At 58.5% G+C, this 26,930-nt stretch overlaps 1 protein-coding gene and 1 long non-coding RNA gene across 2 annotated transcripts; one reads left to right on the top strand and one right to left on the bottom strand.

Moving 5' to 3' along the window:
- Positions 1-26,930, top strand: LOC134434025 (myosin-6-like). Its single transcript, XM_063182719.1, has 38 exons — positions 1-201; positions 1,746-1,889; positions 3,961-4,117; positions 5,772-5,799; positions 5,916-6,024; positions 6,125-6,217; positions 6,443-6,506; positions 7,420-7,518; positions 7,632-7,735; positions 8,676-8,814; positions 8,898-9,166; positions 9,984-10,154; positions 10,298-10,607; positions 10,689-10,762; positions 10,889-10,976; positions 11,055-11,172; positions 11,255-11,378; positions 12,549-12,685; positions 12,782-12,908; positions 12,990-13,118; positions 13,217-13,459; positions 14,432-14,608; positions 14,706-14,851; positions 14,936-15,026; positions 15,574-15,963; positions 16,993-17,119; positions 17,232-17,350; positions 18,094-18,290; positions 18,992-19,175; positions 19,241-19,406; positions 19,487-19,611; positions 19,704-20,012; positions 20,876-21,079; positions 21,816-21,941; positions 22,598-22,873; positions 24,175-24,270; positions 26,597-26,731; positions 26,816-26,930. The coding sequence occupies exons 1-38, from the start codon at positions 1-3 to the stop codon at positions 26,834-26,836; spliced, it is 5,817 nt and encodes a 1,938-aa protein (XP_063038789.1). The 3' UTR covers positions 26,837-26,930.
- LOC134434026 (uncharacterized) lies at positions 6,376-9,197 on the bottom strand. The gene is made up of 3 exons (XR_010031793.1): positions 8,918-9,197; positions 7,422-7,720; positions 6,376-6,662 (listed from the first exon to the last, which is right to left on the bottom strand). It is a non-coding gene; the product is annotated as an uncharacterized LOC134434026 (long non-coding RNA).

Genomic DNA, 26,930 nt, shown 5'->3' with positions numbered 1-26,930 from the left:
ATGGCGGACGCGGTGCTGGCGGCCCTGGGCGCGGCGGCGCCGTTCCTGCGGCCGGGCGAGCGCGAGCGCCTGGCGGCCACCACGCGCCCCTTCGACCCCCGCGCCGAGTGCTTCGTGCCCCACGCGGGACACGAGTTCGTCCGGGGACGCGTGCTGGAGAGGCACGGCGGCAGCGCCACCGTGGAGACCGAGCTCGGAGAGGTGACACCACGGGGGGCTTGGGGACACGGGGGGCTTGGGGACACGGGGGTCTCGATGGGACATTGGGGAGGTGCCACCGTGGAGACCGAGCTCGGAGAGGTGACACCATGGGGGGCTTGGGGACACAGGGGTCTCGATGGGACACTGGGGAGATGCCACCATGGAGACCGAGCTCGGAGAGGTGACACCATGGGGGGCTTGGGGACACAGGGGTCTCAATGGGACACTGGGGAGATGCCACCATGGAGACCGAGCTCGGAGAGGTGACACTGGGGGCACACGGGGGGCTTGGGGACACGGGGGTCTCAGTGGGACATTGCGGAGATGCCAAAATGGAGACCGAGCTCGGAGAGGGGACATGGGGGGCTTGGGGACATGGAGAGCATCACAGGGGGCTTGGAACATGTGAGTGGTGGTCACAGGGGTCTCAGTGGGACATTGGGGAGATGCCACCGTGGAGACCGAGCTCGGAGAGGTGACATTGGGGGACATGGGGGGCTTGGGGACATGGGAGGTCACAGGGCTCTCAATGGGACACAGGGGAGATGCCACCGTAGACACCAAGCTGGGAGAGGTGACACCAGGAGGGTCATGAGGGGCTTGGGGACATGTGGCAGTCACAGGGGTCTCAATGGGACATTGGGGAGATGCCACTGTGGAGATCAAGATGGGAGAGGTGACATGGAGGGGACACGGGGGGCTTGGGGACATGGGGGTCTCAATGGGACACTGGGGAGATGCCACCGTGGAGACCGAGCTCGGAGAGGTGACACCGGGGGCACACGGGGGGCTTGGGGACACGGGGGTCTCAGTGGGACATTGGTGAGATGCCACCGTGGAGACCGAGCTCGGAGAGGGGACATGGGGGGCTTGGGGGGCTTGGGGACATGGGAGGTCAGAGGGATCTCAATGGGACATTGGGGAGATGCCACCATGGACACCGAGCTCGGAGAGGTGACATCAGGGGGACATGGGGGGCTTGGGGACACGGGGGTCTCAGTGGGACATTGGGGAGATGTCAAAATGGAGACCGAGCTCGGAGAGGGGACATGGGGGGCTTGGGGACATGGGAGGTCACGGGGCTCTCAATGGGACACAGGGGAGATGCCACCATGGAGAAGAGCTGGCAGAGGTGACACCACGGGGGTCATGGAGACCTTGGGGACATGGGGACCTTGGGGGTCAATGGGGACTCAGGGACATGGGGAGGGTCACAGGGGTCTCAATGGGACGTTGATGGAGACGCCACCATGGACACCAGGCCGGCAGAGGTGACACCAGGGGGGTCATGAGGGGCTTGGGGACACGTGGCAGTCACAGGGGTCTCGATGGGACGTTGATGGAGACGCCACCAAGGACACCAAGCTGGCAGAGGTGACACCAGGTGGGTCATGGTGACCTCAAGGAGACCCCAGATGGATCACGGTGGGGCTCGTGGTGGAGCTCCTAGAGGAGAGGGGACATCAACCATGGACACCAAGCCGGGCGAGGTGACACCGGTGACACTGTGGGGTCACCACTGACCCCCCCCCGGTGTCCCCCAGACGGTGACGGTCAAGGAGGGCGACGTCCACCAGCAGAACCCGCCCAAGTTCGACAAGATCGAGGACATGGCCATGCTGACGTTCCTGCACGAGCCCGCCGTGCTCTTCAACCTCAAGGAGCGCTACGCGGCCTGGATGATCTACGTGAGACCCCAGAAATGGGCAGGGGGACCCCGAAAAGGGGGGGGGGGAACCTCAAAAATGGGGAGGGGGACCTCAAAAATGGGGGGGAGAACATCAAAAAATGGGGGGGAACAGCAAAAATTGGGGGGGAATCACAAAAATGGGGGGGAAACTCAAAAATGGGGTAGGGAACCTCAAAAATGGGAGAGGGAACATCAAAAATGGAGAGGGAACATCAAAAATGGAGAGGGAACATCAAAAATGGGGCGAGAACCTCAAAAATGGGGGGAGAACCTCAAAAATGGGGTGGGGAACATCAAAAATGGGGGAGGGAATCTCAAAAATGGGAGGGGGCCTCAAAAATGGGGTGGGAAACCACAAAAATGGGAGAGGGAACGTCAAAAATGGGAGAGGGAACATCAAAAATGGGGCGAGAACCTCAAAAATGCGGGGAGGACCTCAAAAATGGGGTGGGGAACATCAAAAATGGGGTGGGGAACCTCAAAAATGGGGGAAGGATTTGAAAAATGGGGTGGAGAACGTTAAAAATGGGGTGGGGAACCTCAAAAATGGGAGAGGGAACATCAAAAATGGAGAGGGAACATCAAAAATGGGGCGAGAACCTCAAAAATGGGGGGGAGAACCTCAAAAATGGGGTGGGGAACCACAAAAATGGGGGAGGGAATCTCAAAAATGGGTGGGGAACCTCAAAAATGGGGAGGGGATCTCAAAACTGGGGGAGAACATTAAAAATGGGGTGGGGAGCCTCAAAAATGGGAGAGGGAACGTCAAAAATGGAGAGGAACACCAAAAATGGGGCGAGAACCTCAAAAATGCGGGGAGAACCTCAAAAAGGGGGTGGGGAACCACAAAAATGGGGGAGGGAATCTCAAAAATGGGAGGGGGCCTCAAAAATGGGGGAGAACATCAAAAATGGGGTGGGGAACCTCAAAAATGGGAGAGGGAACGTCAAAAATGGAGAGGGGAAGCTCAAAATGGGGCAGGGAATCTCCAAAATGGGGAGGGAAACTAAAAATTGGAGAGGGGACCTCAAAAATAGGGGGGGAACTCAAAAATGGGGGAAAACATCAAAAATGGGGGAGGAACGCCAAAAATGGGGAAGGGACAGGGGGGACCCTGCCCCAAATCTTGGGAGGGGGCTGGAACCAGGTGGGAGCTTCTGGGGGTCTTTGAGGAACCTGGAATTGGGGTGGGGGAGGCGTCTCCAGAGCCACCCAGATCCCAAATGTCCCATCCCTGTTTGCCCTGAACACCCCCAGACCCAAAATCTCCAAACCTTGGACCCCCAGGACCCCCAGACGTAAAATCTCCAATCCTTGGACCCCCCAGGACCCCCAGACCCAAAATCTCCAATCCTTGGACCTCCAGCACCCTTAAACCCCCTCCAAACCCAAAATAATCAAACCTTGAAGCCCCAGGACCCCCAGACCCAAAATCTCCAAACCTTGACCCCTGAACCTCCACCAGACCCAAAATCTCCAATCCTTGGACCCCCAGACCCAAAATCTCCAAACCTTGACCCCTGAACCTCTACCAGACCCAAAATCTCCAAACCTTGGACCCCCAAAACCCCCAGACCCAAAATCTCCAATCCTTGGACCCCCATACCCAAAATTTCCAAACCTTGGACCCCCAGACCTAAAATCTCCAAACCTTGGACCTCCAGACCCAAAATCTCCAATCCTTGGACCTCCAGGACCCCCAGACCCAAAATCTCCAAACCTTGGACCTCCAGGAGCCCCGAACCTCCCCCAGACCCAAAATCTCCTATCCTTGGACCCCCAGACCCGAAATCTCCAATCCTTGGACCCCCAAAACCCCCAGACCCAAAATCTCCAATCCTTGGACCCCCAGACCCAAAATCTCCAAACCTTGGACCTCCAGGACCCCCAGACCCAAAATCTCCAATCCTTGGACCCCCAGGAGCCCCGAACCCCCTCCAGACCCTCCAGTGTCCCATCCTTGACGCCCCCCAAACCCCTCCCCACCCATCCCCGCGCCCCGGTTGGGGTTGGTGTCCCCCCACCCCAGGTGTGTCCCCCCACCCCGAGCCCCCCGTTTGTGCCCCCAGACCTACTCGGGGCTGTTCTGCGTCACCGTCAACCCCTACAAGTGGCTGCCGGTCTATGACCCGCAAGTGGTGGCCGCCTACCGGGGCAAGAAGCGCAACGAGGTCCCCCCGCACATCTTCTCCATCTCCGACAACGCCTACCAGTACATGCTGACAGGTGGGACCCCCAGAACGGGCCCGGGGACACCTGGGGACACCTGGGGACACCTGGGCGCCAGGGCAGGTCCAAGGGTCCCCGTGGGTCCTCGCGGTTTTGAGATAGCTCAGGTGGGGAGGGTGGAGAGCACCAAGATCTCCTGCACCTGGGAGGGTGGAGAGCGCCAACGTCTCCATAACCTTGGTGCCACCTCACCTTGGTCCCGCCTGGGAGGGTGGAGAACCCCAAGATCTCCCTTATCTTGGTTCCACCTGGGAAGGTGGGGAACACCAAGATCTCCCTCAGCTTGGTCCCACCTCACCTTGGTCCCACCTCACCTTGGTTCTACCTGGGAGGGTGGAGAACACCAACATCTCCTACATCTTGGTCCCACCTGGGAGGGTGGGGAACCCCAAGATCTCCCTCAGCTTGGTCCCACCTCACCTTGGTCCCACCTGGGAGGGTGGAGAACACCAACATCTCCCTAACCTTGGTCCCACCTCACCTTGGTCCCACCTGGGAGGGTGAAGAACCCCAACACCTCCTACAACTTGGTCCCACCTGGGAAGGTGGGGAACACCAAGATCTCCCTCACCTTGGTTCCACCTCACCTTGGTTCCACCTCACCTTGGTTCTGCCTGGGAGGGTGGGGAACCCCAACATCTCCTACATCTTGGTCCCACCTGGGAGGGTGGAGAACCCCAACATCTCCCTCACCTGGAAGGGTGGAGAACCTCAACATCTCCCTCATCTTGTCCCACTTGGGACCTCAAGACTTCCTTCAACCTGGTCCCACCTGGGAGGGTGGAGAACCCCAACATCTCCCTCACCTTGGTCACACCTGGGACCCTAACATCTCCCTCACCTGGGAGGGTGGAGAACCCCAAGACTCCCAGTATCTTCACAGTCTGGTCACACCTGACCTGGGACTCACCTGGCTGCGGGAAGACCCCCAAGACCCCCAATGGCTCCCCCCAGTTTCGAGCCATCCCACCTGGAAGGGTGGAGAACCCCAAACACCAGACCCTCAACCTCTCCTGAATTTTGTCCCACCTGACCTTCTCCTCACCTTGGGTGGTTGGAGAACCCTAAACCCCAAACTTCTCCTGAACTTTGTCCCACCTGACCTTCTCCTCACCTTGGGTGGTTGGAGAACCCTAAACCCCAAACTTCTCCTGAACTTTGTCCCACCTGACCTGCTCCTCACCTGGAGGAGTTGGAGAACCCCAAACCCCTCAACATTTCCCCAGCCTCATCCCACCTCACCTGGGGAGGTTGGGGAACCCCAAACCCCAAACTTCTCCTGGACTTTGTCCCACCTGACCTTCTCCTCACCTTGGGTGGTTGGAGAACCCCAAATTCCAAACTTATTCTGAATTTTGTCCCACCTGACCTTCTCCTCACCTTGGGTGGTTGGAGAACCCCAAATTCCAAACTTATTCTGAATTTTGTCCCACCTGACCTGCTCCTCACCTGGGGAGGATGGGGAACCCCAAACCCCAAACTTCTCCTGAACTTTGTCCCACCTGACCTGCTGCTCACCTGGGGAGGATGGAGAACCCCAAACCCCAAACTTCTCCTGGACTTTGTCCCACCTGACCTTCTCCTCACTTGGAGGAGATCTGAAGACCCCCCAGACCCCTCCTCACCCCCCGGCCCCTCTCTCTCCCCACAGACCGCGAGAACCAATCCATCCTCATCACGTGAGTGCCCACCCCCGACACCGCCCCGCAGGCGTGGGGTGACCCCAGGTGACCCCAGGTGACCCCTCGGTGACCCCCCGGTGACCCCCCGGTGACCCCGTTGCCCCACCCCGCAGCGGCGAATCGGGGGCGGGGAAAACGGTGAACACCAAGCGCGTCATCCAATACTTCGCCAGCATCGCCGCCATCGGCGACCGCAAGAAGGAGGCGGCCAATAGCAGCAAGGTAAAAAAAAGGGGCGGGGCCCGGCCACGCCCCCCCCCCCGCGGTGTCACCTCCCCCTGGCCGTGTCCCCGCCCACCTGCGGTGTCGCCCCCCACCCCAGGGCACCCTGGAGGACCAAATCATCCAGGCCAACCCCGCGCTCGAGGCCTTCGGCAACGCCAAGACCGTGCGCAACGACAACTCCTCGCGATTCGTGAGTGGGGCGGGGCCTGGGGGCGGGGGCGGGGCCTGGGGGACGGGGCCCGGGGGAGGAGTCAACAGGGCCTTGGGGTGGAGTCTGTGGGGTGAGGTGTCTGTGGGGCACATCAATGGGGTGGGTGGGGTCCGTGGGTGGGTTCTGTGAGGAGGAGATTGGATTTTGGGGTCTCTGGGGTGGCCTCTGTGGGGCAGGGCCCATGGCTCCCCACCGCCCTTTCAGGGGAAGTTCATCCGGATCCACTTCGGGGCCACCGGGAAGTTGGCGTCGGCCGACATCGAGACCTGTGAGTGGCCAAGGGTGGTGGGAGCAGGGCTTGGCCAATGTCCGGCCGCTGTCCGTGTGTCCAGAGCCCTCCTCGTCCCTCTGTCCGCTTCCTCATCCTCCCATCTCCTCATGGCTCCGTCCATCCCTTCATCCATCCACATGTCCGTCTGTCCTCCTGGTGGTGGATCCATGAGTTGTGCTTCCCTCCATCCATCTCCTCATCCCTCCATCATCCATCCATCCATCATCCATCCATCCATCCATCCATGCATCATCCATCCATCCATCATCCATCCATCCATCCATCCATCCATCCATCCATCCATCCATCCATCCATCATCCATCCATCCATCCATCATCCATCATCCATCATCCATCCATCCATCCATCCATCCATCATCCATCCATCCATCCATCATCCATCCGTCCATCATCCATCCATCCATCCATCATCCATCCATCCATCATCCATCCATCCATCCATCCATCCATCCATCCATCCATCCATCCATCCATCCATCCATCATCCATCCATCCATCCATCCATCATCCATCCATCATCCATCCATCCATCATCCATCCATCCATCCATCCATCCATCCATCCATCCATCCATCCATCCATCCATCCATCCATCCATCCATCCACCCATCCATCCCTCTCCATGGTTGGTAGATCCAATGAGCTGCTGTCCTGTCCTGTTGTCCATCATTCCATCCATCTCCTTCTCCCACTGGCCATCTGACCCTCCACCTCCTCATCTTTCCATCTCCTCACACCTCCATCCAACTTTTCATTTACCCACCCATCTCTTCACTCATCCACATGTCCATGCCTCCACCCATCTCTCCATGTCTCCGTTCCTCTCCTCACCCCACCATTCCCTCTCCATCCCTCTCCTCACCCACCTTCTCCCCATCCACCCTCCCAGACCTCCTGGAGAAGTCCCGCGTCATCTTCCAGCTGAAGGCCGAGCGCAACTACCACATCTTCTACCAGATCCTCTCCAACAAGAAGCCGGAGCTCCTGGGTGAGCTGGGCCACCACCATGGCCTCGGGGCTTCTCCTTCCCCCCTTTTCCCGAAATTTGGGGTGGTTTGAGGAGATTGGGGAGTGCTCAGAGGTGTCTCCATCCCACCCCAGAGATGCTGCTGGTCACCTCCAACCCCTACGACTACGGGTACGTGTCCCAGGGCGAGGTGACCGTGGCCTCCATCGACGACGCCGAGGAGCTGTTGGCAACCGATGTGAGCAGGGAGGGGTGGAGGCAGTGATGGGTCCATGGATGGATGGATGGATGGATGGAGATATGGAGAGATGTGTGCATGAGTGCATGGATGGATGGATGGAGGTATGGAGAGATGGAGGAATGAGTCCATGGATGGATGGATGGATGGAGGTATGGAGAGATGGGTGGAATGGTCCATGGAGAGATGGATGAATGAGTCCATGGATGGATCCGTGTATATAGAGGTCCTCAAATGGGTGGATGAGACCATGGATAGATGGACCCTTCCATGGATCAGTGAGTCCTTAGAAGGAGAGATGGAGGATGGATGGGTCCTCAGATGGATCCACGAGTATAAATGTCCTCTAATGGGTGGATGAGTCCATGGATTGATGGATTAAGTCCTCAAATGGATTGATGGAAGAATCCATGGACAGGTGAATCCTTGGATGGATGGATGGGTGGATGGATGGATGGATGGATGGATGGATGGATGGATGGATGGATGGATGGATGGATGGATGAATGGATGTAGGTATGAAGATGGATGGATGGATGGATGGATGGATGGATGGATGGATGGATGGATGGATGGATGGATGGATGGATGAGTCCATGGTTGGATGGATGAAGTTCTGAAATGGATGGATGGATCCTGAATAAATGAGTCCTGAGCTGGACAAATGAACCCATGGATGGATGGATGGATGGATGGATGGATGAATGAATTAATTAATTAATTAATTAATTAATGGACAAGTCCTTCAAGTGGACAAACCCATGGCTGGACGTGTCCCCATTGGCCAGCTGGGCCAACGAGCGGGGAGGACAGTGGGAGGTGCCCTCAGGTGGTGACCGTCGCAGGTGGTGACCATCGCAGGTGGTGACCATCACGGGTGGTGACCACCAGAAGCCATGCCCTCACCTGGCCCCTCCCCCACCTCCTCCACCCCTCCCAGAGCGCCTTTGACGTGCTGGGCTTCACGGCCGAGGAGAAGGCCGGCGTCTACAAGCTGACGGGGGCCATCATGCACTTCGGCAACATGAAGTTCAAGCAGAAGCAGCGGGAGGAGCAGGCGGAGCCGGACGGCACCGAAGGCGGGTCGGGGCGAGGGGGCGACGGGGTCAGGGCGGGGTCGCCGGGTGAGGTGGCACCTGACCAGGTGTCTCCCGCTCCACAGACGCCGACAAGTCCGCCTACCTGATGGGGCTGAACTCGGCCGACCTGCTCAAGGGCTTGTGCCACCCGCGCGTCAAGGTGGGCAACGAGTACGTCACCAAGGGGCAGAGCGTCCAGCAGGTCTACTACTCCATCGGGGCCCTGGCCAAGGCCGTCTACGAGAAGATGTTCAACTGGATGGTGGTGAGGATCAACAACTCGCTGGACACCAAGCAGCCGCGGCAGTACTTCATCGGCGTCTTGGACATCGCTGGCTTCGAGATCTTTGACGTGAGGCTCGAGGCGGGGCAGTGCCGCTGGGCCTTGCAGGGGTGGCATTGAGCCAGCTGGGTGGTGAGGGGATCTCCTTCAGCTTCGTGGTGACCTCGGGTGGGAATTGGGTCTCTGTGTTGACGTCATTGAGTGTTGCGTTGACCTCATTGATCCCAGTGACTCCTTCAGGTGTTGAGTTGACCCTCTTGACCCCACTGGGTGTTGTTTTGAGCCCTTTGGGTCTCAGGTTGACCCCACTGATCTCATTGGATGTTCTGCTGACCCCACTGGGTGTGGAGTTGTCCCCATTGACCCCCGCTGGGCATCACTTTGACCCTGTTGGATGTTGAGTTGACCCCATGGATCCCATTCAATGTTGTCTTCACCCCACTGGGTGTCAGATTGACCCTGTTCCATCCCATTGGGTGTTGAGTTGACCCTGTTGACTCAGTCGGTCCCATTGGGTGGTGAGTTGACCCCATGGACTAAGTTGGCCCTATGGACTCAGTTGACCCGATTGGGTGTTGAGTTTGCCCTGTTGGTGTTGGGTTGACCCCATTGACTCAATCGGCCCCACTGGGTGTTGAGTTGGCCCCGTTGGGTGTTGAGTTGACCCCATGGACTCAGTTGACCTCGTTGGGTGTTGAGTTGACCCTGTTGGGTGTTGAGTTGACCCCACTGACTCAGTCAGTCCTGTTGGGTGTTGAGTTGGCCCCATTGGGTGTTGAGTTGACTCCATTGGGTGTTGAGTTGACCCCATGGACTCAGTTGGCCCCGTTGGGTGTTGAGTTGACCCCATGGACTCCTTCAGCTGTTTCTCCCTCTCCTCCCCCAGTTCAACAGCTTCGAGCAGCTCTGCATCAACTTCACCAACGAGAAGCTGCAGCAGTTCTTCAACCACCACATGTTCGTGCTGGAGCAGGAGGAGTACAAGAAGGAGGGCATCGAGTGGGAGTTCATCGACTTCGGCATGGACCTGCAGGCCTGCATCGACCTCATCGAGAAGGTGCCACCACCCCCAGGACCTCCAGGGCCTCCAGGGGCTGAGGGAGGAGGGCCCGTCCAGCTGGAGCCCCTCAGGTGCCCCAGGAGAGGCCTTTGGGTTGTCCCTGGTGTCCTTCCCGGCCAACAAGCTCTGCTTGTCCGCAGCCCATGGGGATCATGTCCATCCTGGAGGAGGAGTGCATGTTCCCCAAGGCCTCGGACATGACCTTCAAGTCCAAACTCTACGACAACCACCTGGGCAAGTCGGCCAACTTCGGGAAGCCGCGGAACGTCAAGGGCAAGTCCGAGGCGCACTTCTCGCTCACCCACTACGCCGGCACCGTGGACTACAACATCCTGGGCTGGCTGGAGAAGAACAAGGACCCCCTCAACGAGACGGTGGTGGGGCTCTACCAGAAATCCGCCCTCAAGCTCTTGGCCCACCTCTTCTCCAACTACGCCGGGGCAGACTCCGGTGGGTGGTGGAGGGGTGAAGAAGACAGCTCCCACAGGAGTTGTCCTCGTTCCCACCTCATCCCACCGCTCTCCTTGGCAGGCGGCGACAGCGGGAAGGGGAAAGGAGCCAAGAAGAAAGGTTCCTCCTTCCAGACGGTCTCAGCCCTGCACCGGGTGAGGAACCCGCTCTGGATCTGCTGCCCGGCGGGGGGAGAACAACTCCTGGTGTAGAGGGTGGTCCCACCACCCCCCAGCCCCTCCCCTGCTCCGCCGTTGGTCACCCTCCCCTCTCCTCCCCAGGAGAACCTCAACAAGCTGATGGCCAACCTCAAGACCACCCACCCCCACTTCGTCCGCTGCCTCGTCCCGAACGAGCGGAAGGAGCCGGGTGAGCCGAGGGCGGCGATTGGAGCTCGGGGCGTGGCCGTGGCTCGCGGTTGACCCCTCACCTGCGTCCCCCCTCCAGGTGTGATGGACAACGCCCTGGTCATGCACCAGCTCCGCTGCAACGGGGTCCTGGAGGGAATCCGCATCTGCCGCAAGGGCTTCCCCAACCGCATCCTCTACGGGGACTTCCGGCAGCGGTGGGGACACGGAGAGGGCTTGGGTGGGGGGGACAACCCCGTGGGGGCCGAGCTCGGGGTTAACGTCCTCTGTGGCCCCCAGGTACCGCATCCTGAACCCCGCGGCCATCCCCGAGGGGCAGTTCATCGACAGCCGCAAGGGCGCCGAGAAGCTCCTGGGCTCCATCGACATCGACCACAACCAGTACAAGTTTGGGCACACCAAGGTGAGATCTCGTGGTGCCCGTTCCCTGTGGTGCCACCGTCCTTCGTGTGCTGTGAACCTCATGGTCCCCGTGATCCCCGTGCACATCTAGGTGGACACCACCCCATAATTCCACCCACCACAACCAGTTTGATCCCACTGGTGAGATCTTATGGTCCCTGTTCCTTGTGGTCCCACCATGCAAAGTGAACATGGACCTCGTGGTGCCGTGATCCCCATGTCCATCTGTCCATCGACATGTCCATCTACCCAAACACCACCCCACTCTTCCATCCACCACAACCCTTTTGGACACACCATGAGAAGATCCCATGGTCTCTTTTCCCTGTGGTCCCACCATCCCTCAGGTGTAGTGGACCACATGTTCCCACCATTCGTGTGTCCATCTGTTCCTCCCTATGTCCATCTGTTCCTTCTGGACCCCTACCCCATCCTTCCACCCACCACAACCAGTTTGATCCTACTGGGTGAGATCTCGTGGTCCCTTTTTCCTGTGGTCCCACCATCCAAGGTGGACATGGACCTCGTGGTCCTGTGATCACCGTGTCCATCTGTCCATCTACCCAGATGCCATCTACCCCATCCTTTCACCCACCACAACCAGTTTGATCCCTCTGGGTCAGATCCCATTGTCTCTGTTCCAAGTGGTTTCAACATCCAAGATGGACATGGACCTCATGGTCCTGTGATCACTGTGTCCATCTGTCCATCTAATTAGACTCCACCCCATCCTTCCACCCACCACAACCCCTTTGGACACACCAGGGGAACATTCCATGGTCTCTGTTCCCTGTGGTGCCACCATCCGAGGTGAACATGGACCTCACGGTCCCATGATCCCTGTGTCCATCTGTCCATCAACATGTCCATCTGTCCATCTATCTAAACACCACCCCATAATTCCACCCACCACAACTACTTCGGATGCACTGTGGGGAGGTCCTGTTGTCTCTGTTCCCTGTGGTGCCACCATCCAAGGTGGACATGCACCTTATGGTCCCATCATCCCCGTGTCCGTCTGTCCATCTACCCAGACTGCCCCCCATCCTTCCACCCACCACAACCCCTGTGGACGCATTGTGGGGAGGTCCCGCGGTCTCTGTTCCCTCTGTTCCCACCACCCGAGGTGGACACAGACCTCGTGGTGCCACCACCTCCTCCCTCCCCTCAGGTGTTCTTCAAGGCAGGGCTCCTGGGCCAGCTGGAGGAGATGCGTGACGAGCGCCTGTCCCGCATCATCACGCGCATCCAGGCGCGGGCGCGGGGGCAGCTCATGCGCATCGAGTTCAAGAAGATCGTGGAGCGCCGGTGAGACGGGGCCGGGCCTTCTGCTCACCTGGCCACCTGGCTGGGCACGTGGTGGCACCTGCGTCCTTCTCCTCCTTCTCCTCCTCCTCCTCGTAGGGACGCGCTGCTGGTGATCCAGTGGAACCTCCGGGCCTTCATGGGGGTGAAGAACTGGCCGTGGATGAAGCTCTACTTCAAGATCAAGCCCTTGCTGAAGAGCGCGGAGACGGAGAAGGAGATGCAGGTGGGTGGGACCACCACCACCAGGATGGTCTGAGGGGTGTTGGATGAGGGTCTTTGACCTTCTCGGGGTCTCCTGGAGCAGAACATGAAGGAGGAGTACGGGCGGCTGAAGGACGCCCTGGAGAAGTCGGAGTCGCGGCGGAAGGAGCTGGAGGAGAAGATGGTCTCCATGCTGCAGGAGAAGAACGACCTCCAGCTCCAAGTGCAGGCTGTGAGTCAGATCGGCCCAAAACCACATCACAGGTGTGACCACCACCCCCACCAGACCCTGGGGCAACCCTGCTTCACCTGCTGTCCCCCCCAAAACAGGAGCAGGACAACCTGAACGACGCCGAGGAGCGCTGTGACCAGCTGATCAAGAACAAGATCCAGCTGGAGGCCAAGGTGAAGGAGCTGACGGAGCGGCTGGAGGACGAGGAGGAGATGAACGCTGAGCTGACAGCCAAGAAGAGGAAGCTGGAGGACGAATGCTCGGAGCTCAAGAAGGACATTGATGACCTGGAGCTGACCCTGGCCAAGGTGGAGAAGGAGAAACACGCGACTGAGAACAAGGTGAGGATTGGGAGAGGCCTCGGCCTCAAGGTGAGGGGACTTCAGTCTGCTCAGCCTTGTTGGGTTGGGTTGAGGAGACTCCAGGCTGGTTGGGTTGCGTTGGGTTGGTGCGACATAAGACTGGTTGGGTTGGGTTGGGTTGGGTTGGGTTGGGTTGGGTTGAGTTGAGTTGGGTTGGTGAGACATGAAACTGGTTGGGTTGGGCTGGGCTGGGTTGAGATGATCAAGGGTGGTTGGGTTGGGTTGGTGAGACGTAAAACTGGTTGGGTTGGGTTGGGTTGGGTTGGTGAGATGTAAAACTGGTTGGGTTGGGTTTGGAATGGGTTGAGATGATCAAGGATGGTTGGGTTGGTGAGACATAAAACTGGTTGGGTTGGTTTGGGTTGGGTTGGTGAGATGTAAAACTGGTTGGGGTGGGTTGGGTTGGTGAGATGTAAAACTGGTTGGTTTGGGTTGGGTTGGTGAGATGTAAAATTGGTTGGATTGGGTTGGGTTGGGTTGGGTTTGGAATGGGTTGAGATGATCAAGGATGGTTGGGTTGGGTTGGTGAGACGTAAAACGGGTTGGGTTGGGTTGGGTTGGTGAGATGTAAAACGGGTTGGGTTGGGTTGGGTTGGTGAGATGTAAAACTGGTTGGGTTGGGTTGGGTTGGTGAGATGTAAAACTGGTTGGGTTGGGTTGGGTTGGGTTGGGTTTGGAATGGGTTGAGATGATCAAGGATGGCTGAGATGGGTTGAGAAGACATGAGGTATTGAGGACACCCAAGGCTGGGTGGGATCTGCTGGCTTGGGTTAAGGAACCCAAGGCAGGTTGAGAAGATTCAACGTTGGTTGGGTTGGGCTCATTGAGAAGACCCAAAGTCCTTTGGGTTCTCCTGCATTGAAACAACCTCTTCGGATGAGGTGAACATCAACCTCCCCCAGCTCTGCCCCACCCCGGCACTGAGCTGGAGGCCGGACACTTCTCCTGCAGGTCAAGAACCTCACAGAGGAGATGGCGGGGCTGGACGAGACCATCGCCAAGCTGGCCAAGGAGAAGAAGGCTCTGCAGGAGTCCCACCAGCAGACGCTGGACGACCTGCAGGCCGAGGAAGACAAGGTCAACACCTTGACTAAGGGCAAAGTCAAGCTGGAACAGCAAGTGGACGATGTGAGTGTGGCTGGTCCCACCCCAGGCCCTGCTGAGGAACGTGAGATGAAGATGAGCAGAACTTGAGGTTTCTCCCCATTTCTGTGTTCCTGCACAGCTCGAAGGCTCCCTGGAGCAGGAGAAGAAGATCCGAATGGACCTGGAACGGGCCAAGAGGAAGCTGGAAGGTGACCTGAAGCTGACCCAGGAGAACATCATGGATCTGGAGAATGACAAGCAGCAGCTGGAGGAGAAGCTCAAGAAGTGAGGCTGGATGGATCTCCCTGCCATGTGAGGTCCAGTTGAGGGTCACGGGTGAGACCTCACTTGCCCCCACTTCTTCCACAGGAAGGAGTTTGAGATCCACCAGCAGAACAGCAGGATCGAGGACGAGCAGGCGCTGGCTCTGCAGCTCCAGAAGAAGCTGAAGGAGCTCCAGGTAAGGTGGGAAGATGGATCTGTGTCTGGTTGGGTTGGACTGGAGCATCTCCAGGTGGTTTCGTTGGATTGAAGACCAACCTGATGGTTGAGTTGGAGAGTCTCAAGGTGGATGGCTGAGTGGAAGAGGCTCCATTAGCTGGGTTGGTTTTGGTGGGGTTGAAGAGTCTCCAGCTGGTTGGGCTGGGTTGAGTCTCCAACTGGTTGGGTTGACCTGAATGGTCTCCAACTGCTTGGGGTGGGTCGAGTTGAGTTGGATTCAAGCGTCCCAAAGCTGCTTGAGTTGGGTTGAGTGGAGGGGCTGGGGGTTCACCCAAGTTGCTTTGAAGAACCTTCAGCTGGTTGAGCTGAAGAGTCTCCAACCGGTTGGGTTGGGTTGAATGTCCACCTTGCTGGGTTGAATTGCTTTGAAGAACCTTCAGCTGGTTGGGTTGAGTTGCTTTGAAGAACCTTCAGCTGGTTGAGCTGAAGAGTCTCCAACCGGTTGGGTTGGGTTGGGTTGGGTTGAGTGTCCACCTGGTTGGGCTGAGCACCATCCTGGCGCGCAGGCGCGGATTGAGGAGCTGGAGGAGGAGCTGGAGGCGGAGCGGACGGGCCGGGCCAAGGTGGAGAAGCAGCGCTCGGAGCTGTCGCGGGAGCTGGAGGAGCTCAGCGAGCGGCTGGAGGAGGCCGGCGGCGCCACCTCGGCGCAGCTGGAGCTCAACAAGAAGCGAGAGGCCGAGTTCCAGAAGCTGCGGCGGGACCTGGAGGAGGCCACGCTGCAGCACGAGGCCACGGCGGCCGCGCTGAGGAAGAAGCACGCCGACAGCGTGGCCGAGCTGGGCGAGCAGCTGGACAACCTCCAGCGCGTCAAGCAGAAGCTGGAGAAGGAGAAGAGCGAGCTCAAGCTGGAGCTGGATGACCTCAGTGCCAACGTGGAGCAGCTGATCAAGGCTAAGGTAGGAGGAGGTTGAGATGGACAGCAGGGAATCGTGGGGTGGTTTGTGCGGGACAGGACTGCTGGGACCATCCAGTTCATCAACCCTCGGGGAGGGACACCTTCCACCGGACCAGGCTGGCTTGAGTTAAGTTGGGCTGAAGAATCTTCAGCTTGTTGGGTTGGCTTGAGTGTCCACCTTATTGGGTTGAGTTGCTTTGAAGAACCTCCAGCTGGTTGGGCTGAAGAGTCTCCAACTGGTTGAGTTGGGTTGAGTTGCTTTGAAGAACCTTCAGGTTGTTGGGCTGAAGAGTCTCCAATTGGTTGAGTTGGGTTGAGTTGCTTTGAAGAATCTTCAGGTTGTTGGGCTGAAAATCTCCAACTAGTTGAGTTGGGTTGAGCATCCACCTTGTTGGGTTGAGTTGCTTTGAAGAACCTTCAGCTGGTTGAGCTGAAGAGTCTCCAACTGGTTGAGTTGGGTTGAGTGTCCACCTTGTTGGGTTGAACTGTGTTGAAGAACCTTCAGCTGGTTGGACTGGAGTCTCCAACTGGTTGAGTTGGGTTGAGTTGCTTTGCAGGACCTTCAGCATGTTGGGCTGGAGAGTCTCCAACTGGTTGAGTTGTGTTGAGTGTCCACCTTGTTGGGTTGGGTTGTGTTGAAGAACCTTCAACTCATTGAGTTGGGTTGAGCATCCACCTTGTTGGTTTGAGTTGGGTTGAAGACCCTTCAGCTGGTTGGGCTGGAGAGTCTCCAGCTGGTTGACTTGGGTTGAGCGTCCACCTTGTTGGGTTGAGTTGCTTTGAAGAACCTTCAGTTTGTTGAGCTGAAGAGTCTCCACATGGCTGAGCTGACCTGAGCTGGGCTGAAATGAAGACTCTCCATGTGGTTGGGTTGTGTTGAGTGCAGGCTTGGGTGGATCCCACCCAGGGTTCCACCAGACCAGGTGGCTCCAAGCCCTGTCCAGCCTGGCCCTGGACACCTCCAGCCATGGGGCACGTCCACCCCACCATAGCCTCCATCCCCACCCCTCGTCCGGCCCATCCTCCGCAGGTGGCCATGGAGAAGATGTCGCGCTCCATGGAGGACCAGGCCGCCGAGCACTTGGCAAAGCTGGAGGAGACCCAACGCGTCCTCAACGACGCCAACACCCAGCGGGCCAAGCTGCAGACGGAGAACGGTGGGAGCTGACCCTGGGTGGTCCCCACCCCTGTCCCACACCTGCACCTCCATCCCCCACCCCACCCCACCCGAGCCCCACTCCACACCTGAAGCCCCACCCGCCCGTCCAGGTGAGCTGTCGCGGCAGCTGGAGGAGAAGGAGGCGCTGGTGTCCCAGCTGACCCGCGGCAAGGTGTCCTACACCCAGCAGCTGGAGGACCTGCGGAGGCAGCTGGAGGAGGAGATGAAGGTGGGGTCTGGTGGGGGGTGAGAGGACCTGGGGAGGATCCGGGTGGGTCACAGGTGTCCCTCACCCTTGTGGTCGCTGGTTCAGGATGGTGGGGCTGGGTGGGTCCATCTGCAGGGGTTCCATCTACAGGGGGGTTCTGCTGTAGGAGGTCCAGGGAGGGTTGGGTTGGTCTATGGAAGGTCCAGATAAGGTTGGGTTGGTCTGCAGAAGGTCTGGTTGGGTTGTGGTGATGAAGACCAGCTCTTGCTGAGCTGGAGACATTCAGAAGTTCAAGATAACCTGGATCCAATGGTGCCACCTTCTCCTGAAGGTGTAAGGAAGGTTGGGTTGATCTGGAAGAGCTTGGGTTGGTCTATGGAAGGTCCAGATATGTTTGGGTTGGTCTGCAGAAGGTCTGGCTGGGTTGGGGTGATGAAGACCAGCTCCTGCTGAGCTGGAGACACCCAGCGGTTCAAGCTGACCTGGATCCAATGGTCCCACCTTCTCCTGAAGGTGTACGGAAGGTTGGGTTGATCTGGAAGAAGATGGGTTGGTCTATAGAAGGTCTGAGGAAGGTTGGGTTGGTCTAAATAAGATCCAAGAAGAGTTGGGTTGGGTTGGGTTGGGTTGGGTTGGGCTGGTCTGGAGAAGGTTGGCTTGGTCTGCAAGAGGTCTGGTTGGGTTGTGGTGATGAAGACCAGCTCCTGCTGAGCCAGAGGACTCCAGGTGACCTGGACCCGATGGCGCCACCTTCTCCTGGCCAGGCCAAGAACGCGCTGGCGCACGCGCTGCAGTCGGCCCGGCACGACGGGGACCTGCTGCGGGAGCAGTACGAGGAGGAGACCGAGGCCAAGGCCGAGCTCCAGCGCGCCCTCTCCAAGGCCAACTCCGAGGTGGCCCAGTGGAGGACCAAGTACGAGACGGACGCCATCCAACGCACCGAGGAGCTGGAGGAGGCCAAGTGAGTCGTGGAGCTTCTGTGGCATCAGGGGTGGAGATCACCCACGGGAGAATGTTCTGGAGAAGGTTTTGGAGGAGCCATCTCCTCATGGGTGGAGCTTCTGTGGGGTCAGGGGTGGAGATCACCCACGGGAGAATGTTCTGGAGAAGGTTTTGGAGGAGCCATCTCCTCATGGGTGGAGCTTCTGCGGGGTCAGGGGTGGAGATCGCCCACAGGAGAACGTTCTGGAGAAGGTTTTGGAGGAGCCATCTCCTCACGGGTGGAGCTTCTGTGGGGTCAGGGGTGGGGACCATCCACTGGAGAAGGTTCTGGAGGAGGAGAAGTGAGTCTTGTCTCGTAGATGGAGATTCTGTGGGGTTGGGGAGGTGGAAACCACTGGAAAATGTTCTGTAGAAGGTTCTAGAGGTTGAGTCACCTCCCTATGGATGTAGCTCCTGTGGGGTCAGGGTGGAGACCACGCACTGGAGAAGGTTTTGGAGGTTTTAGAGGTTGAGTCGTCTCCTCGTGGGTGGAGCTCCTGTGGGGTCGGAGGGGTGGAGACCACGCACTGGAGAAAGTCCTGGAGAAGGTCCCGGAGGAGGTAGAGTGCCCTGGAGATGGTGGAGGACATGCAGAGAAGAACCTCGGCCGGTGGCCGGGTGGGAGAAGGTTCGAGCGGCCCCGCCCGGCCCGCGGGTGACCCCAGGTGGTCCCTGGGGCAGGAAGAAGCTGGCGCAGCGGCTGCAGGAGGCCGAGGAGGCCGTGGAGGCCGTCAACGCCAAGTGCTCCTCGCTGGAGAAGACCAAGCACCGGCTGCAGAACGAGATCGAGGACCTGATGGCCGACGTGGAGAGGTCGAACGCGGCTGCCGCCGCCCTGGACAAGAAGCAGAGGAACTTCGACAAGGTGGGGCAGGGTGGGGTGGCTGGGCGGCGCCAGGTGGCCGTGGGGTGACACCTGGCCGTCCCCAGGTGTTGGCTGAGTGGAAGCAGAAGTTCGAGGAGTCTCAGACGGAGCTGGAGGCGTCCCAGAAGGAGGCCAGGGCCCTCAGCACCGACCTCTTCAAGCTGAGGAACATCTACGAGGAGTCCCTGGAGCACCTGGAGACCTTCAAGAGGGAGAACAAGAACCTCCAAGGTGACACCGCGGGTCCCTCCCGCCCGCCTGGGCGCTCCCCGCCCGTTCCCGCGGGGTCTGACGGGGTCTCGCCCGGGCAGAGGAGATCTCGGACCTCACGGAGCAGCTCGGCGCCGGCAACAAGTCCGTCCACGAGCTGGAGAAGGCCCGCAAGCAGCTGGACGCCGAGAAGCTGGAGCTCCAAGCCGCTCTGGAAGAGGCCGAGGTGGATCGAGCCCCGTCCCACCCCATCCCTATGTTCTCCTGGTGGGACGCCCACGCTCCTGTGGTCCTCAAGGCCCCGCGTGTCCTCCGCAGGCCTCCCTGGAGCACGAGGAGGGGAAGATCCTGAGGGCGCAGCTGGAGTTCAGCCAGGTGAAGGCCGAGTACGAGCGGAAGCTGGGCGAGAAGGAGGAGGAGATGGAGCAGGCGAAGCGCAACCACCTGCGCGTGGTGGAGTCGCTGCAGACCTCGCTGGACGCCGAGACGCGGAGCCGCAACGAGGCCCTCAGGCTCAAGAAGAAGATGGAGGGCGACCTCAACGAGATGGAGATCCAGCTCGGCCACGCCAACCGCGGCGCCAACGAGGCCCAGAAGCAGGTCAAGGCTCTGCAGGGCTACCTGAAGGTACCTGTCCATGAGGACACAGAGGGGTTGGAGGTGCCTGAAGGTACCTGTCCATGTGGTGTGGAGGGCTTGGAGGTGCCTGAAGGTACCTGTCCTGAAGGTACCTGTCCTGAAGGTACCTGTCCATGGGTAGGAGGTGCCTGAAGGTGCCTGTCCATGAGGACATAGAGGGGTTGGAGGTGCCTGAAGGTCCCACAGGGAGATGGAAGTGTAGGAGGTACCTGAAGGTTCCATGAGGACATGAAGGTGTAGGAGGTACCTGAAGGTCCCAAAAGGGCATGGAGGAGCAGGAGATACCTGGAGATCCCACTGGGACATGGAGGTGCAGGAGGTACCTGAAGGTTCCTGTCCATGGAGACCTTGGGGTGTTGGAGGCCCCACCGCCTAATAGGGGTGGTTTGATGGACACACCACCCCATTGCTGGGTGGACCCACCACCCCTTCCCACCACCCCATGGCCACTTGGACCCACCACCCCTTCTCACCACCCCATGATCAGGTGGACCCACCACCCCTTCTCACCACGCCATGTCCAGGTGGACCCACAACCCCTTCCCACCCCATGGCCAGGTGGACCCACCACCCCTTCTCACCACGCCATGTCCAGGTGGACCCACAACCCCTTCCCACCCCATGGCCAGGTGGACCCACCACCCCATGGCCAGGTGGACCCACCACCCCTTCCACCCCATGGCCAGGTGGACCCACCAGCCCATGTCCAGGTGGACCCACCAGCCCTTCCCACCACCCCATGTCTGGGTGGACCCACCAGCCCATGGCCGGATGGACCCACCACGCCATGGCTGGATGAACCCACCACGCCACGTCCAGGTGGACCCACCAGCCCTTCCCACCACCCCCAGGACACACAGCTGCAGCTGGACGACGCGGCGAGGGCCGGGGAGGACCTGAAGGAGAACGTGGCCATGGTGGAGCGCAGGAACGCCCTGCTGCAGTCCGAGCTGGAGGAGCTCCGCGCCGTGGTGGAACAGACCGAGAGGGGCCGGAAATTGGCCGAGCAGGAGCTGATCGAGGCCAGCGAGAGGGTCCAGCTCCTCCACTCGCAGGTGAGACCTCACCTGCCCACCAGGAGAGGGGCCACCTCCATCCAGGGCTGCTCCAGCCCAGGAGAAACAGCTCTGGTGGCTTGGCTGGGGAGATCAAGGTGGCTCAGGGTGGTGCAGACCCAGCATCTCCTCCTTCTCCTCAAGGGTCGGTCCAGAGGAGGTTGGGTTGGTCTAAAGAAGGTCCAAGGAGGGTTGGGTTGGTCTGGAGAAGATCTGGTGGAGAAAGACCAACTCTTGCTGTAGACCCCCACGATGTCTCCAGTTGACCTGGACCCAACAGTGCCACCTTCTCCTGAAGGCCTCAGGAGGGTTGGGTTGGTCTGGAGGAGGTTGGCTTGGTCTAAAGAAGGTCCAGGGAGGGTTGGGTTTGGTTGGAGGAGGTTGAGTTGGTCCATGGAAGGTCTGGTTGGATTGGGGTGATGAAGACCAACTCTCACTGAGCTGTAGACCCCCAAGATGCCTCCAGCTGACCCAGACCCAACAGTGCCACCTTCTCCTGAAGGCCTCAGGAGGGTTGGGTTGGTCTGGAGGAGGTTGAGTGGGTCCATGGAAGATCCAAGGAACATTTGGTTGGTCTGCAGAAGGGTGGTGTCCATTTTTGTGCTGTGCTGCCAAGATCTCCAGAAGATCTTTCATCCCGTGGAGATACAGGGGAGTCTCCAAGGCCTGTGGGGACTGAGGGGTGGGACAGCAGCCCCTGGGCCACCTCCTGAGGTGTCTCCCCGTCCCCCCCCAGAACACCAGCCTCATCAACCAGAAGAAGAAGATGGAGGGTGACATCTCCCAGCTGCAGACAGAGGTGGAAGAGGCCGTCCAGGAGTGCCGGAATGCCGAGGAGAAGGCCAAGAAGGCCATCACCGATGTGAGTGTGGCTGTGGGACCATCACGGGGGCCACCACTGGGGCCATGGCCGGGGTCACCACTGGGGCCATCCATGGGGCCATGGCCAGGGTCACCACTGGGGCCATCACCAGGGCCATCACTGGGGCCATGACCGGGGTCATCACCAGGGCCATCACCAAGGCCACCACTGGGGTGGTCACCACCGGGGCCATGACCAGGGTCATTAGTGAGGCCATCACCATGGTCACCACCGAGGTCACCACCAAGGCCACCGGGGCCATCACTGGGACCATGACCAGGACCATCACCGGGGCCACCACCAGGGTCATCAGTGGGGCCACCACCGGGGCCACCACCGGGGCCACCTCCAGGGCCGTGACTGGGGCCACCACCAGAGCCATGACCAGGGCCACCAGCGGGGCCGTCACTGGGGCCATGACCAGGACCATCACTGGGACCACCACCAGGGTCATCAGTGGGGTCATCACCGGGGCCACCACTGGGGCCACCACTGGGGCCATCACTGGGGCCACCACCAGGACCACCACCGGGGCCACCACCAGGGTCATCACTGGGGCCACCACCGGGGCCACCACCGGGGCCACCACCGGGGCCACCACCGGGGCCACCAGGTAGAACGTGCCGTGGACCCCCTGCTTGTCCCTCCGCGGGCAGGCGGCCATGATGGCGGAGGAGCTGAAGAAGGAGCAGGACACGAGCGCGCACCTGGAGCGCATGAAGAAGAACATGGAGCAGACCATCAAGGACCTGCAGCTGCGGCTGGACGAGGCCGAGCAGCTGGCCCTCAAGGGCGGCAAGAAGCAGCTGCAGAAGCTCGAGGGGCGCGTGAGGGAGCTGGAGAACGAGCTGGAGGCCGAGCAGAAGCGCAACGCCGAGAGCGTCAAGGGGCTGCGCAAGTCCGAGCGGCGCGTCAAGGAGCTCAGCTACCAGGTGAGACCATGGAGGTACCAGGTGAGACCATGGGGGTGGGACCATGGAGGTGAGACCATGGGGGTGGGTCAAGGAGCTCAGCTGCCAGGTGAGACCATGGAGATACCAGGTGAGACCATGGGGGTGGGTCAAGGAGCTCAGCTACCAGGTGAGACCATGGAGATACCAGGTGAGACCATGGAGGTGGGACCATGGAGGTGAGACCACGGGGGTGGGTCAAGGAGCTCAGCTACCAGGTGAGACCATGGAGATACCAGGTGAGACCATGGGGGTGGGTCAAGGAGCTCAGGTACCAGGTGAGACCATGGAGGTGAGACTCAGGTACCAGGTGAGACCATGGGGGTGGGTCAAGGAGCTCAGCTGCCAGGTGAGACCATGGAGGTGAGACTCAGGTACCAGGTGAGACCATGGGGGTGGGTCAAGGAGCTCAGCTGCCAGGTGAGACCATGGAGATACCAGGTGAGACCATGGAGGTGAGACCATGGGGGTGGGTCAAGGAGCTCAGCTACAAGGTGAGACCATGGAGGTGAGACTCAGGTACCAGGTGAGACCACGGGGGTGGGTCAAGGAGCTCAGCTACCAGGTGAGACCATGGAGATACCAGGTGAGACCATGGAGGTGGGTCAAGGAGCTCAGGTATCAGGTGAGACCATGGAGGTGAGACTTAGGTACCAGGTGAGACCATAGGAGTGGGTCAAGGAGCTCAGGTATCAGGTGAGACCATGGAGGTGAGACCATGGAGGTGAGACCATTGAGGTGGGTCACGGAACTCAGCCAGCAGGTGACACCACCTGGGTGGGTTATGGAGATCAGGTGAGACCACTGAGGTGGGTCATGGAGCTCAGCAACCAGGTGACACCACCTGGGTTAGTCATGGAGATTAGATGAGACCATGGAGGTGGGTCATGGAGATAGATGAGAACATTGAGGTGGCTGATGGAGCTCAGCCAGCAGGTGGCACCACCTGGCTGGGTCAAACTCAGCTACCAGCTGAGGCCACCACAGCACGGCCTCTCTTCAGTCACACCTGTGGGGCATCAAAAATGGGCAGAGAGGGTGGCCCCAGGGACGGGGTCAACTCAGAGTGTGGATGGGGTGACCACAGGGACACGGGTGACCCAACACATGGTGGCCACCAGAATAAAGATGACCCAGAACATTCATTGGGCGACCAAAGGGACATGGGTGACGCAGGACCTGGTGGCCATGGGGACACAGGAAGTCTCCGGGAAGGGAAACTGAGGCACAGGAGTTGTGTCTGTGCTCTGGTCCAGTGTCCAACCCTGTCCCTGTTCCCCCAGACGGAGGAGGACAAGAAGAACCTGCTGCGGCTGCAGGACCTGGTGGACAAACTGCAGATGAAAGTCAAGGCCTACAAGAGACAGGCGGAGGAGGCGGTGGGTGAACGGGACAGACAGACGGACGGACGGATGGATGGATGGATGGATGGATGGATGGATGGATGGATGGATGATGGATGATGGATGGATGGATGGATGGATGGATGGATGGATGATGGATGGATGATGGATGGATGGATGATGGATGGATGGATGGATGGATGATGGATGGATGGATGGATGATGGATGGATGGATGGATGGATGATGGATGGATGGATGGATGGATGATGGATGGATGATGGATGGATGGATGGATGATGGATGGATGGTTGGTGGATGGATGGATGGATGGATGGATGGATGATGGATGGATGGATGATGGATGGATGATGGATGGATGGATGATGGATGGATGATGGATGATGGATGGATGATGGATGATGGATGGATGATGGATGGATGATGGATGGATGGATGGATGATGGATGGATGGATGGATGGATGATGGATGGATGGATGGATGGATGGATGGATGGATGATGGATGGATGATGGATGGATGATGGATGATGGATGATGGATGGATGATGGATGATGGATGGATGATGGATGATGGATGGATGATGGATGGATGGATGATGGATGGATGGATGATGGATGGATGGATGGATGGATGGATGGATGGATGGATGGATGGATGGATGGTGGATGGATGGATGATGGATGGATGGATGGATGATGGATGGATGGATGGATGGATGATGGATGGATGGATGGATGGATGGATGGATGGATGGATGGATGATGGATGGATGATGGATGGATGATGGATGGATGATGGATGGATGATGGATGATGGATGGATGATGGATGATGGATGGATGATGGATGGATGATGGATGGAGATGGATGGATGGATGATGGATGGATGATGGATGGATGGATGGATGGATGGATGGATGGATGGATGATGGATGGATGGATGGATGGATGATGGATGGATGATGGATGGATGGATGATGGATGGATGATGGATGGATGATGGATGGATGGATGGATGATGGATGGATGATGGATGGATGGATGGATGGATGGATGATGGATGGATGGATGATGGATGGATGGATGATGGATGGATGGATGGATGATGGATGGATGATGGATGGATGATGGATGATGGATGGATGGATGGATGGATGATGGATGGATGGATGATGGATGGATGGATGATGGATGGATGGATGGATGGATGATGGATGGATGGATGATGGATGGATGGATGATGGATGGATGGATGATGGATGGATGGATGATGGATGGATGGATGGATGGATGGATGGATGGATGATGGATGGATGGATGATGGATGGATGATGGATGGATGATGGATGGATGGATGGATGATGGATGGATGATGGATGGATGGATGGATGGATGGATGATGGATGGATGGATGGATGGATGATGGATGGATGGATGATGGATGGATGATGGATGGATGGATGGATGGATGGATGATGGATGGATGGATGATGGATGGATGATGGATGGATGGATGGATGATGGATGGATGATGGATGGATGGATGATGGATGGATGATGGATGGATGATGGATGGATGGATGGATGGATGGATGGATGGATGGATGGATGGATGATGGATGGATGGATGGATGGATGATGGATGGATGATGGATGGATGGATGGATGGATGGATGATGGATGGATGATGGATGGATGGATGGATGGATGGATGATGGATGGATGGATGGATGATGGATGGATGGATGATGGATGGATGATGGATGGATGGATGGATGATGGATGGATGATGGATGGATGGATGATGGATGATGGATGGATGGATGATGGATGGATGGATGGATGGATGGATGATGGATGGATGGATGATGGATGGATGGATGGTGGATGGATGGATGGATGGATGATGGATGGATGATGGATGGATGGATGGATGGATGATGGATGGATGATGGATGGATGGATGATGGATGGATGGATGGATGGATGGATGGATGATGGATGGATGGATGATGGATGGATGATGGATGGATGATGGATGGATGGATGATGGATGGATGGATGGATGGATGGATGGATGGATGGATGATGGATGGATGGATGATGGATGGATGGATGATGGATGATGGATGATGGATGATGGATGGATGATGGATGGATGATGGATGATGGATGGATGGATGGATGGATGGATGGATGGATGGATGGATGGATGGATGGATGGACGGATGGGTGGAAGAGAAGGATGGACAGCCAGACCCTTGAAGCCATCTCAGCTGTGAGGTTGGCCAGGGGATGTCCTTCCCTGGCACCAAGCTCCCCGACCCCCGGTCCCTCCAGGAGGAGCAGGCCAACACCAACCTGGCCAAGTTCCGGAAGGCGCAGCACGAGCTGGACGAGGCTGAGGAACGCGCCGACATCGCCGAGTCCCAGGTCAACAAACTGCGGGCCAAGAGCCGCGACATCGGAGCCAAGGTGGGACCTCCTGCCACCTCCTGTCACCCCCCCACAGCTGCCCCACAGCCCCTCCTGGACCTTCTCTCTCCTCTCCCGTTTCAGAAGCTGCACGATGAGGAGTGACCCATCCCTATGAAGGACCCACCATGAGTGACCCACCACCATGAGTGACACCACTGCCACCACGAGGGACACACCACGATGAGAGGCGCACCGT

This window comes from Melospiza melodia, unplaced genomic scaffold (genome assembly GCF_035770615.1).
Source record: "Melospiza melodia melodia isolate bMelMel2 unplaced genomic scaffold, bMelMel2.pri scaffold_302, whole genome shotgun sequence".
Taxonomy (NCBI): Eukaryota; Metazoa; Chordata; class Aves; order Passeriformes; family Passerellidae; genus Melospiza; species Melospiza melodia.
Note: the sequence above shows the minus strand (reverse complement) of the source record. Positions and strands in the feature narration are given on the sequence as shown.